We start from the raw sequence: 13,177 nt of genomic DNA on the forward strand, positions 1-13,177 counted from the left end.
GGAAGAAGCCATTGATAGTGTGGCCTAGATCCATCAGTTTCAGAGGATCGATCATCAAAACACACATCACACTGCTCTTTAGTCTGATTTCCTATATGTCACAGGCCCTGCAGTTACCTCTGTACTGGCCTTAAGGAACTCTAGGTCTGATGTAGATAGTACAGACTGAGATGCACAACAGCTGCACTCTTTACCTAGCTTCACAGGCTTCCTATGTGATATTGGACAGTGTCATAAGCTTGCATCAAAAGTGTGTTTAGATTAAAATAATTTTTCCATTGCTTTCAGGGGATAAACTCAGACCTTTTAACTACTTGTAATTGTGTGAATGTAACTTAATAAGCTTGCTGTAAAAGCATGATTGATTTTATTGGGTCATTATACTTGAAATCTTACGTAAGTGTGCATAGATGTTTTAATGTTTTTTTTTTTCTTTGATAATCTAGATTGCAATGTAATGAAGAGTGTTTCGCCCTTGAAAGGAACAGGTGAGTAATGACTTGGTATGCTTTTTCACAAAAGTATTAATTTGATGTATCTAAGCAGTACGGAGAAGATAATTTTTCCATGTGAAGAAGGGAACTGATAAAATGTCCCTCCCATATGCATCCCCATAGCATTCTGTACTAAATTATCAATAAGCTATTAATTTTAGAAACGTGTTTTAAAAGTGTATAACTTTCACATCAAAAGTCTTTTCCGATTATTTCTAGTCTAATGAAATAGCTCCAAATACATTGACGGGGGGGCGCAGAGGAAGGGATTCTGCAAATAGCTATTTATCTGTAGCACTCCATATGATCAGTTTGTCATTGAAAAGCCATCTTTAAACTTAACTTATTTTCTAAATTTTAGACGCTTTGCTGAAGCTCTTCAGATCCGTGATGATTCTGACCCTTTTAATATCCGTACTTCTGGATCAAAGTACAGTGATAATTTGAAAGAAGATGCAAGGTATATGTTGGAATACATTGCTATAATATTGTTACTTTTGCACCCCAGAGCTGTCAAAAACTGTTTTTTCAAGACCGTTCCCCCAATCAAACATACAGAAAATGAGAAGGGAAAAGAAAGAAACTAAATTGTCTTTTTGGGTCAGAGGAAGGTGAATATAATTGTTCTTGAGCTCCAAGATGGAGTTGTGGGCCTTTTTGTATAGGCAAGATCTCTTGATCTAAACTATTTGAGATTAGTTTGGAAAAGATGGATTGGGTATCCATGGCTACTGTTGGACAAAGTACCCCATCTCAGCAGCAAGTGCCAATGTCTGATTGGACAAAATCAAATCTAGGATTGGTGATGGTATCCTGGTTATGGTAAGAAGAAGAACAATTATAGAAGATCTAGAAAACATGATCCAGTACACTTTGAAGTCACTGGGGCCAGGTCTGCACTAAAGGGGAAAGTCAACGTAAAATATGCAACTCCAGCTCCATCAATGACATAGCTGGAGTCAGAGTATCTTAAATTGTGTTTTGGCACCATACACACAGCGAAAGGTTGCTTCCATTGACTTCTCTTACTCCTTATGAGGAGCAGGAGTACTGGTGCTGATGCCTACTCAGTTCAAATTAGTGTGTCTTCACTAGGCTCACTAATTCGAACCCCAAAAGATCAATCTTCTCTGTAGTGTAAACAAGCCCTGGAAGTCTTTCCATTTACTTCAGTGAGCTTTGGATCAAGCTTCTTAATAGCCAAATATCCTGTATGAAGAGGCTATCTGATCATAAAAACCCTTTATAACAAATATCCTATTACTGAGTGTATTGTATTCATAACTGTTTATGCACGTATTACACATCTACTTGTAAATTTCCATAAAGATCAGTCCCTAATTCCCTTATATCTCCCATAATCTCCTTCTGTATTCAGTCCATTTGTATCCCCAATTTTAAACCTTAAAATCAAATATCAAATGACTGATATGTTTTATTGAGTCTCACCTTGAACACTATATACCTTTTGCAGCTCAAAAGGTATTCACTCTGCCACCTGGACCCCGCACATCAATTTCCTTTCATGAGATTAGCAGGAGACGTGCATTGTTTTCTGTTGTGCTTTTAAAGAATTATGGCTTGGACTCATCACATCAAGAATCCAAGTTTGACCTACCAGTGATATTTTGGTGCCACAACCTCCTTTTGTACATTATGAATGTTCCCATTCTCTAGAATTTTATGTATATAATTTTGGGTGAAGAGAATATTTGTATAGTTTTGTCTTCCTCTGTTTCTTGCTATTTTTCTCACTGTGATTTATAGACACCACTGTCTTGTTTTGCATAATAAAAGGGCTACTAAGACAGTTGAGTCCTGTTATGCCTCACTAGTATGCAGGTGCGTGCCAGCTGTATTGGGGATGTAAAATCCAGTTAGAAGGGGGTGGGGAACCCTTCATTGTTTGGTACCCCACCCATCCTCACAGAATGCACCATAAACACAAAAAGAACAAGCTACAAGTTGGCACTGATTTCTCTACACTAAGAGATTCTTGAGCAGCCAGAAAACTAGGTCCCTCATAGTATATCTTTCTGGAACATAATTTGCTTTAGCTCCCTTTCCTGTGAAAGGGTGTGGCACATCCACCCTAAAACAGAGACATCTTTCAGCAGGCCTTTGCCTGTCTAAAGAGAGCCAGAGCACATCTAACACTGTATTGCCTGGACTCAAGACTATGCAGGCAAACCACACCACACTATACTCACCCTTCCTCCTTCCTTCCATGGAGGAATAGATGCAAGTGGTACCCCACTGAAGAGAAAAGCCAGACATACACGCTAGCCTGTAGGAGCAGAAGGAAGCAAAGGAGGTGCTTCCAGACAGTGCGTCCTACAATTTTGGCTGATGATTCTATGCTCTGTGTTGTTTGGTTGTTCACTTTTAACCTTCTCCCACCTAATTTATTCAGTGGTATTGCATTATCCATGTACATATGTAGTAGGTAAATGCTGCCTTTATCTTTTATATACTAGGTAAGTTGTAATTCTTTATTATTTCAGGAAAGATTTAAAGTTTGTCAGTGACATTGAGAAGGAAATGAGAGTGCTCGTGGAAGCTGTAAATAAGGTTGGTGGTCAAAGAATTTGCTTTACATAAAGAGTGTTCATTTAAAAGAAATAATCAATTTATTAGAGTTGATGTCAAAGTCTCTTTAGCTTGAAATTCCAACTATTGAATGTCAAACAAATTCAGACAAAAAAATACTGCAAATTCTTAACAGTGAGGTAAACACCTTACTTAAGGATGTGGTGGATTTTCAATCACTTGAAGCCTTTAAATAAAGGTTGGATGTGTTTTTAAAAGATGCCCTGGTGCAACCTTGATGCAGGAATTGCTGGATGGGTTTTTGGCCTATGTTACATAGGAGGTCAGATTATATCAGGGTAGGCAAAATATAGTCCCCAGACTGGATTCAGCCCGCCACGATTGTCTGGGTTGCCAGTGCCTGATATGGCCCCACTCACTGCTGAAAGTGGCTGGCTGCTGGGGCCAGCATGTTTGTGCAGAATGCACTACAGCTCCCATTGGCCAGACACCAACCAATGGAAGTCGCCTTATCTGTTTTTACAGGTGCAGGCTGCCGCCAGTCCCACATGACACATGCTGCAGAGACACAACCCCCTCCTGCATCCCAGACCACTGCCCTGAGCTCCTTTCTGTACCCAACCTCCGTCCCAGACACTATACCCTCTTCATAAAAAAATGCAGCCTTTGACCCACTTACCAAATTCTTGAAGTGGCCCCAAATCAAAAGTTATTACCCACCTGGACTGGATCATTTTAATTATTGATCAATTATTTGAATTATTACCTGGACTAATTTATTTTAATTTATTGCATCTGGCTTTACAAATCTGTGAATTTTAATATATTTTTATGAAGTAGAGGGAAATAATTCGGTAAAGGTAATTATATATCTTCATTTCAAAGACTATATGTGTATATAAGCGGCAAGGAGTCCTGTGGCACCTTATAGACTAACCGAAGGGTTGGAGCATAAGCTTTCGTGGGCAGAGACCCACTTCGTCAGATGCATGTAGTGGAAATTTCCAGAGGCAGGTATAAATATGCAGGCCAGAAACAGGCTGGAGATGATGAGGTGGATCCAATCAGGGAGGATGAGGCCCACTTCTAGTAGCTGATCTGGAGGTGTGAATTCCAAGAGAGGAGAAGCTGCTTTTGTAGTTAGCTAGCCATTCACAGTCTTTGTTTAATCCTGAGTTGATTGTGTCAAACTTGAAGATCAACTGTAGCTCAGCAGTTTCTCTTTGAAGTCTGGTTCTGAAGTTTTTTTGCTGCAGGATGGCTACCTTTAGATCTGCAATTGTGTGTCCAGGGAGATTGAAGTGTTCCCCTACAGGTTTTTGTATGTTGCCATTCCTAATATCTGATTTGTGTCCATTGATTCTTTTACATAGGGACTCTCCAGTTTGGCCGATGTATATAACAGTGGGGCATTGTTGGCACATGATGGCATATTTTACGTTAGTAGATGTGCAGGAGAATGAACCAGTGACAGTATGGCTGATCTGGTTAGGTCCTGTGATGGTGTTGCTGGTGTATATAGGTGTTGGCACCTCGGTGCCAACTCTGCCCACATATATACACCAGTCCCTACGTAAAAGAATCAATGGACACAGAGTTTTCCTCTTTGAGGAAGTTTTATCACGGTTCAAATAAACTTCATGTTGCTTTTTTGCAAATATTAAACTGCTTATTTCCTAATGCTAAGTTTAATTAAGGTAATCTAAAAGTTTCTTTGTTCCAGTATGTAAAGCCTTTGTTATACATTCTGAAACATTTTGGTGATACTATGTCTCATCTTTACTTGGTATTTGGAAAATAATGTTGTGTAACAGAAGGTTTATTGCTTGTTTGCCAAAAGAAGATGAATAGCATAGCAGAGACAAATTAGTGTCGTTAGTTCAATCTCTCTGAATATGCCCTACTGAAATTCTTCTTGGAGTGATTGTGCCTGATGTGCTAATTATTTGACAATATGCTCTTGAGTCTATCAGAGAAAGCATGAGAAAATGGTTGGCGTTAAACAAATTCAGACTAAGGTATGAATTCTTAACAGGGAGAGAAAGTAAACAATGGAATAATTTCCAAGTTTCTTGGTGGATTTCCCCATCAAAGATAAATTTAAAAATCAAGACTGAATGTTTTTCTAAAAGCTAAGAATTATTTTGGAGAAGTTTTGTGGCCTGTGTTGTGAAGGGGATCAAACTAGATGATTACAATGGTCTTTTCTGGTCTTTGAATCTCCTTGATGTGCATTCATCTTTTGCACCAATGCAGAAGGGTTTCCCTTGGCAATACCTGTAGGAACAACACTGCATCATGCTCCAAGCTGAGGGAGTAAAGGGTAAAACTGCTCCTCCCTACTTTTCAGTTCATCTTGCCATTGGCAGTGGGAGCATGTGGTCATTTGTTCCTCTGTGAATGTGCAATTCTTTTTGAGTGCTGGTCCCTATTTGGATTCCAAACATGGCTGCACCTGCACTCTGTGAACTGGAACTATTCATAATTGTGTTCATTGTCCGCTATGTGTGTGTCATGCATCTGCCACATGGTGCATCTGAGACTTTAAGAGCCTGCACTCCAGTTCCCTCTTACCATCAATGGCCAGATACCCCTGTATCTCAGTGCTCCTAGCTATCAAGAAGTACAGTAAACTTCCGATAATCTGGCACCTTTGGGATCCAGGGGGTGCGGGATTATTGGATATGCCGGAGTACTGGAAGGGGGGCCATGAAGGGTCTGGGGGGAGGGGGGGGGGGAACTGCGCAGCATGGGCAGCACTCCAGCTGCTCTGCCCCTGGCTTCCCCAAGTCCACTGCTGGTCAGTTTCAGCAGCACCGAACTTGGGGAAGCCAGGGGCAGAGCAGCTGGGGTGCTGCTGGGTTGGTCCCGCAGCGCGCCTCAGGTGAGGGGCAGTGCTGCGAGACAACCCAGCAGCACCCCAGCTGTTCTGCCCCTGGCTTCCCCAAGTCCGCCGCTGGTCAGTTTCAGCAGCACTGGACTTGGGGAAGCCTGAAGCAGAACAGCTGGGGTGCTCTGCCCCATGGCTTCCCCAAGTCCGCCACTGCTGAAACTGACCAGCATCAGATTTAGGGAAGCCGGGGGCCGAGCAGCTCTAATTGTCCAGCTGGCCAAAGCACTTCTGGGTTCCAGTTGGTGCCGGACTATTGGGAGTGCTGGACCACTGGATGCCGAACAACTGGAGTTTTACTGTACTGTGGTTTTCACCTGTTTGCCTTGTATATCCTTAATTTCATAGTTTTAGTTAGTTGGTTTTAGATAGAGGCATACTCCATGTTGGACTCTCCCCAGCCCACACAGGACTCTCCCCTCTGGTCTGGGAACTATGCTCAGGCAAGGTGACTTTGAATACGGTTTTGTTCCCTCACTCCTTCTCCATAAGCAGTGAGCACCAAAGCTGCCTTTATTGTGTGAGGAACATCCATATTGGTGCTCACTGCTCCACATGCCACTTTTCCATCTTGGACTTGGGAAGCTCAGGAGCTTTGTCTCCATAAGTTCTTCATGGAAGAAGCAATGCAGCAACATGCACTTTTAGATCCCACATCCGTCTGAGAAATAGCAGCAACAGAGGGCGCTTCTCCCTGCTGTTTTCACTAGGCACCAGTGCCACTGCCTCCACCAAATTTCGTCCTGTTCATAAGATGCACACTAATAGGTACAGGGGCAGCTTCCCCGCAGGAGCCATCACTAAAGACAGCATTATCTCCCACGATGTGCCAGATAGTGAGAAGTTGTGTGGTGACTCTGAGGCTCCCACTTTGAAGAAGCCTCATCTGGAGCACAAATCAAACCATTGCACTCTGCTGGGACTACCCTAAGCCATGGTGTCCATCCTACTGTCACTGTCTGCACTGTGCATATTGCTGGAACCGTCGGGTCTGCCCCATCCAGCACCACACATACTCCAGGATGCTTATCCCTTCCTTACACCAATAGCAAAACGGCTTCTACCCTTAGCTGGCTCTGTTGAGCTCTCTGTGCCACTGGTGGTTCTTTATTCCCCATTTCCAGTTGCAGAACCTCTCCTTATGGACTGCCCTCTGTTCTTCCTCCCCTCCTCTACCAGATCCATCTTCAGAGTTGTACTGGTTCTCAGAATAAGACCTTCCCTTCTCACCTGCTCATTCCTACAGTCCACATGCCACTGCCAGTTCTTTGGCCTAGCAGCCATATTGTGGCTCACTTACCCACAAAGAAACCCATTTGGGGTAGTCGCTGTGTGTGGCCATACTGGTCTGCCTGGGACCCATACTGCTGTCATGGCTTCTCCTGATGCCCCCATGACCTCCCATTTTCACCTTCTGTTGACCTCCATCTATGTCAAGATTCTTGTGAAGCTTCAACTCTTCTGACAGCCTCCATATCACCAGTAGGGTCCCTCCCTCCTGACTGGAGTTTCTTCATCACATGATGATGCCTTCATTCCACCTGCGTTCTCACCTCCAGATTACTATGTTCAATAATAGCTTTCTCCACCACATGGCAACTGCCCGCAACAGTCTTGTGGAAGATGTCTAAGACCCCTCACAATCAGTTCTTGGACATTTTGCAACCTCTGGGTCCTTCTGCACCACCTTGTCCATACATGATGCCATTATCCTGCCATCACAAGTGGTTTGCCACACACCTGTATCCTGCACCCCCCACTCCAAAATGAGCCAAATACAGTTTCCTTTGTCCCAGCTAAGAGTATGGACTACTTGTTCTCTCACCCTCCAAACTCCTTGGTGGTCCAGGTAACCACGGAATGTGCCCACCAGCAGCATGTCCATTCCACCTCTCCACGCCAGGTGGTAAGGAAGCTTGACCTGACTGGTCAAAAGTCTATTTTTACACATACCTTCAGTTCCACATTTCCCGTTAGCAGACCATTCTGGAAAACTACATCTTGCATCCCTACACAAAAATTGCAGCCTTTCAAGCTTTCCTGCCCCCTGATAAAAAAGCCAGCTTGTCAACACCCTACAGACAAAATGCTGAGGTGACTCTTCTGACCACAGTTGATGCTGCCAGTACAGCCACTTGCTCCCTGGCTTTTGGTTTTGTTCTCCAACATGACTCCTGACTATAGTCCAGCAAGTTCTCAAAGGAGGTCTAAACCACACCTGAACGCCTCCCAATCAAATGCTCTTCAGTGATAAAGCTGAGTCCCTCCATTCCCTTAAAGATCCTCAGGAATCTATGCCCCTGTCCCTATCCACTGTCAACATGAGTCATCTTTCCAGACTTCATCCCTGGGCCACCTAGCAACCCTGTCCACAGCACCAACCTGAGTGCTTACCACCATTCTTGCTCACAGTGCCTACAACACTTTGCTGCCTCTGCCTTGGCTGCCTCTTCCTTTCCACAGTGGACCCCTCATATGGACCCCCAAGACAGAACTTTTCCTTCTGTGAGACCATGAACCTTCTACTGGCCACATATGCTTGTCCAACTTTCTGTCTCTCTCCTGGGCCACATGGCTGTCTGCACCATGGTCATGTCATTTGCTTGTTTGCACATATGCCTCCTCCAATTGTGGCTCTGCTTGGTTTACAACCCATAGATGACCACTCTCACCTGTATGTAGGCCACAATTGAAAAGGCCTTGTGCTATTTCTTACGTCTAGTCTGGGTTGGTGATCAGTTCTCTCAAGTTGCACCTGGTCATAATGTCAGGGTTCCCACCCTCACATTTCTGTTTTCTCTGCCAGATTCTTAAAAGGTTTAGCTAGATAGTTCCCTCCTTTGAGGAATCCACAATGGGACTTGAACTTAGTGTTATTAACACTTATCAGTCTTTGTCAAGCCATTAGCTGCCTGCTTGTGGTTACACTTTTCAGCAAGGTAGCCTATTTAGTAGCCATTGGGTCTGAGGAGTAGGGCTGATGCATGCTCTAGTTTTGCATACTGTTTTTGTTCAAATTCAAGCCACACACTGATAAGGACAAACAAAAGGATATGCACTTTGGGTGTTTGAGCTCTGGTCTTTTCTATAGACCAGGGCTCAAACAAACATCCAAAGCTCTTACAGGTCTCTTTCCATCTGTTTCCTATGAAGAATGAAGGATCATCCAGTAATGACATGTTACAACACTGAGGGTGTGTCTAGACTATAGGGATTTGTCGACAAAAGTGGACTTTCATCGACAAAACTATACCTGCGTCTACACTACCACCGAGTTCTGTTGATATAACGTCGACAGAACTCGGCAGTTTTGTTGACTGTGGTAAACCTCATTCGACGAGGAATAACGCCTTTTGTCGACAGAGTTCTGTCGACAGAAGGCATTATTGCATCTACACTGGCCTTTGCGTCTACACTCATGTCAACAAAGCGGCTTGCTTTGTTGACAGAACTGGATGTAGCCTAGATGCGCTTTGTCGACAGTATCTGTTGAAAAAGCCTCTGTTGACAAAAGCCTGTAGTCTAGATGTACTCATAGGGTATTAACCTTCTGAAACAGTTATCTGTATGCTCAACCAGAGCTCATTCAGCATCCACCGCATGTTAGTAATGTCCAGATTGTGGAAATGTGTAAAGCAGCAACACTGTCCACAGTTTACAGCTTTGCCAGATGTTATGCAATTACTACTACATCAAAGGAAGGTTCTACTATAGGGAAAGCAGTTCCTCTCTTCTGAAGAGACTCCTCCTCTCATTTCCTTGGGAATCTCCTTGTCAGTAACCAAGTGTAATATACATATACAGTCACTTGAAGAAAGAGCTGTTGGTTATGTTTTTGTAACACAGTGTTTTTGCCCAAGAAATCAAACTTTCATATGCTCCAGTGTGAAGGAACCAAAGAGTTGGTAGGGTAGTTTCACCCTATTTATCTTCAGCTTGGAGCAGGCAGAGCATGAAGTGCAGGGATAACCATGCCTATGAGTATCACAAAGAAAAACACAGGAAATAAGCACATCTAGTGTAATGGACATATGCAGGATATCTCAAGGAACAGTTCTGAAAGTATTTGCAAGTGTTCTCTAGTTCTCTGAATCTAGTTTTCGAGATTCCTAAGTGCAGTTTTAAAAATGAGCATTTTCTTTTTTAATGGATACATTTGTAGATAGTTCCACCATAGTTGAATGCAATATATGACCAATAAATCAGAGCCAACAGAAATTAGTAAGGATCCTAATGTGACTGTTAGCTCTTCTGACAGCAACATGTTGCGAAGTATTCATAGCATCACTCCATATAAGTTATTTGTAAAGGGCATTAAAACCTTTGAGATTAAACTTCCTTCAGGCTCTTGCACAAACTTCCTCCAAGAAATCCTGAGGAGAAATACAAGTTTATGTATTGGTAGCATGAAACTTCCTTTACCACGTCTCTCACACCTTCAGGAAGTAGGAATCAATCATTACAACTTCCTTCTGAATAACAGGTTAAGAATTTTTGTCCTATATTCTTTCTCTCATGCCTTCCTGGCAACAGCTTTGGTAAGTAGCATTATAGCACCACCTGTCTGGAGGCCAGTCCATTAGCAATAGTTTCCTCTGTCATGGCCTTCCTCTTCCTGTCCCACAAAATATTTTTCTGTTGCTTCTAGCAAAAAAAGCCAAAACAAGAGCAAAGTAGTGGACAAGAAGAACTACTCCTCTCCCTTTACTACTTACGTGCCAGACCCTAGTGTGGTATATTCTCCATCACTTGAAGTCTTTAAGACAGGATTGAATATTTTACTAAAAGTTGTAGCTCAAACAAATGTTTTGTTTTCTTTCAAGAATTTGTGGGTGAGGTTCTGTGGCCTGTGTTATGCAGGAGGTCAGACTGGAAGATCAAAATAATCCCTTCTGGCCTTGAAAACTTTGCAATACAAGGACTCTTTCATTATCAGTGGGATTTGCCGTGATATGTTTAATAATTAAACCTGCCTCCTCTCACTAAGAATACATTGTTCCATTTCAGGCCTCAGACATGCTCCCACAAGCCTTCACCCCCTTAGAGGCTCTCTTTTTTTACTGCCATGATTTTATTCTCCTTTTTCCCCCCCCTACCCCCACACACACTTTCACCTAGCCACTCTGCAGATGCTAGACAGTATTGGAGCTTCTGTGCTTTAGTTATATAGTCCCATCCTTCTGCCCTTGGACCCTCTGAAACCTCTAAACAGCCTTGTTCTCCACCCAAAAAATACCTAGTCTGTAAGGGTTTTCCGGATGCAACTGGAGGAGTTTCTGAAGTCCTGGGCTCTGCATAACATAGAACTTGCTCCCCTTCCTCACCCCCATTTTAGGGCCCATGGGCTCAACATTTAGGTTTACAGTTGGAGGAGATTTTAGGGCCCCTGGAATGCAAAGGTGAAAAGCATCAGCTGTTTGAAATGATTGAGTATCAGTCTGCCTTTTAAAATCTGGAAATATTTGCCTCTTCACTCTACTATACTAAATATTGTGTCATGGGGATGTAATACAGTAAAACAGCAGTGTGTCTAACTCCGACCTGAGGGCATGGGAGTACCTTGTGATACCTTAAAGATAATAGTTGCATTTTTCCCATCCCCAGAGTGGATGCTTAAGATACATTGTCTTTCCTCTTCCTCCCATTCATAGATTTTGTGTCCCTACCCTGGGATTGCACAGATAGGCAAGAATGTATTTCCCTTCTCTGGGTCTCTAACATATCTACCATTAGCCAGCCACTCACCACCTGGTTCCTGCGCAGCCTTCCGGCAGTGAGGGCTCACCACCCAGTTCCTGCGCAGCCGGATGAGCACTCCCCCGTCTCTTCCTAAGGCTATGCAGGAACCGGGCGGGGGAGTGCTCACTGCGCGGAGGTTGGAGGCTCCGCAGGAACAGGGCAGTGTGTGTTTTTAAAAAAAAAAAAAAAGTTGTATACCCCGCACCCGAGTATATTGTGTGTGCGCGAGGAGTTTGTAAAAACAAATATAACCTGTGGGTTATATTCGCTAAATTAGGGTACCTTTATTCCATTTTGTCCTAATCTGGTGTTTAGTGATACACATTAATAAATGTTACTTATCGTTGTTATACCCTTTAGGAAACTTGCTTCATCTTGCCAGAACAAAAGATCAGTAAAAAGGACTGTCTCCTCTCCCCACTGTTAAGGAGCTGTCACACTAATGTGCTACTTTGCATGGAGGCTCACAACTCCATGGTCTCTTCCTTCTATAGCAGCTCATAGCTCTTCGTCTGGGAGCTGCAGGACTCACATGCTGTCCGTAATTGCTGAGAGCTGTCTCCACCATTTGACAGTTCTGGCCATGCTACTTTGGCTCTTAGGCGGAAAATGTCACACAGGTTTCTGGAAGTCACAGAATTCATAATCTTATGACATATATCTAAGAAGATTAAGAGATATATCTGACTCTGCTTGTCTAGACGATCTGTCAGCCCATCGCCATGTCTAATACACTGCAACAATTGTTCCAGTTGTTCCATAGTCGTGTGTGTAAACAGAGTGTCTCAACCCATTCACTTTCTCAGCTACAGACTTCATTCCCTCAAAGTATCCTGGGTACAGAAGTTCTAGAAGTTTCTGTGCTTCAAGGGCTGTAACTAAGGCAAGCTTTGCTTGTTACCTTCTCTTGGTGGGTAAAAAGAGTGCTTCCTGACAGAACTGGAAAACTTTGGCTTCCGAAAGACCTTGACCAGTTTTTTAGATCCATCCTAAACTTATTTACCTTGTGAGCCTGAATGGCCAAAGTGTCTTTCCTTCTGCAAAGCTGCCATAAAGTCACTTCTGCATACATTATCTGCTACTGTCAGCTGAATTTGTCTGTGGGAGACTCTGAATTGGCATAGTAGTACTTCAAAGGCTCCCTGACAGGTGATCTCATCTCTGAGTTCTGCTAGTTGCTACATCTACTGAGCATCTTATGTTTCTGGATAGGATGGGAGAAGACAATACTATGACAAATAAGATCATGGTTGAGAAGCCTTACCTTTTCTATTAATTAAATATCAGAGGCAAAGTCCAAAGTACACAGATATTAGAACAAACCTATTAATATTTACAGCATAATTGTTTAAATGTCTCTTCTGCAGATTTGATTCTCCTTCGCTATGGAATTTCTCTTCCACATCTTAGCTAGAAATGGACATTTGTAGATTTAATAATTTGATTTGAATACTTCCTAGATTATTAGGAATTTGCATTTGTGCAATACTGTGTTAAATTAGTT

The 13,177-nt window shown here is 42.9% G+C and overlaps 1 protein-coding gene across 1 annotated transcript in view; it reads left to right on the top strand.

Annotated features, from left to right (window-relative positions):
• The window catches only part of NFX1 (nuclear transcription factor, X-box binding 1), a 92,012-nt gene that overhangs the window by 71,384 nt on the left and 7,451 nt on the right, over nt 1-13,177 (top strand). The window contains exons 19-21 of the mRNA XM_075921512.1: nt 447-488; nt 856-954; nt 2,999-3,065. Coding sequence (XP_075777627.1) covers nt 447-488; nt 856-954; nt 2,999-3,065 — 208 coding nt within the window. The remainder of the gene's footprint in view (nt 1-446; nt 489-855; nt 955-2,998; nt 3,066-13,177) is intronic.

This window comes from Pelodiscus sinensis, chromosome 2, assembly GCF_049634645.1.
Source record: "Pelodiscus sinensis isolate JC-2024 chromosome 2, ASM4963464v1, whole genome shotgun sequence".
Classification (NCBI taxonomy): domain Eukaryota; kingdom Metazoa; phylum Chordata; order Testudines; family Trionychidae; genus Pelodiscus; species Pelodiscus sinensis.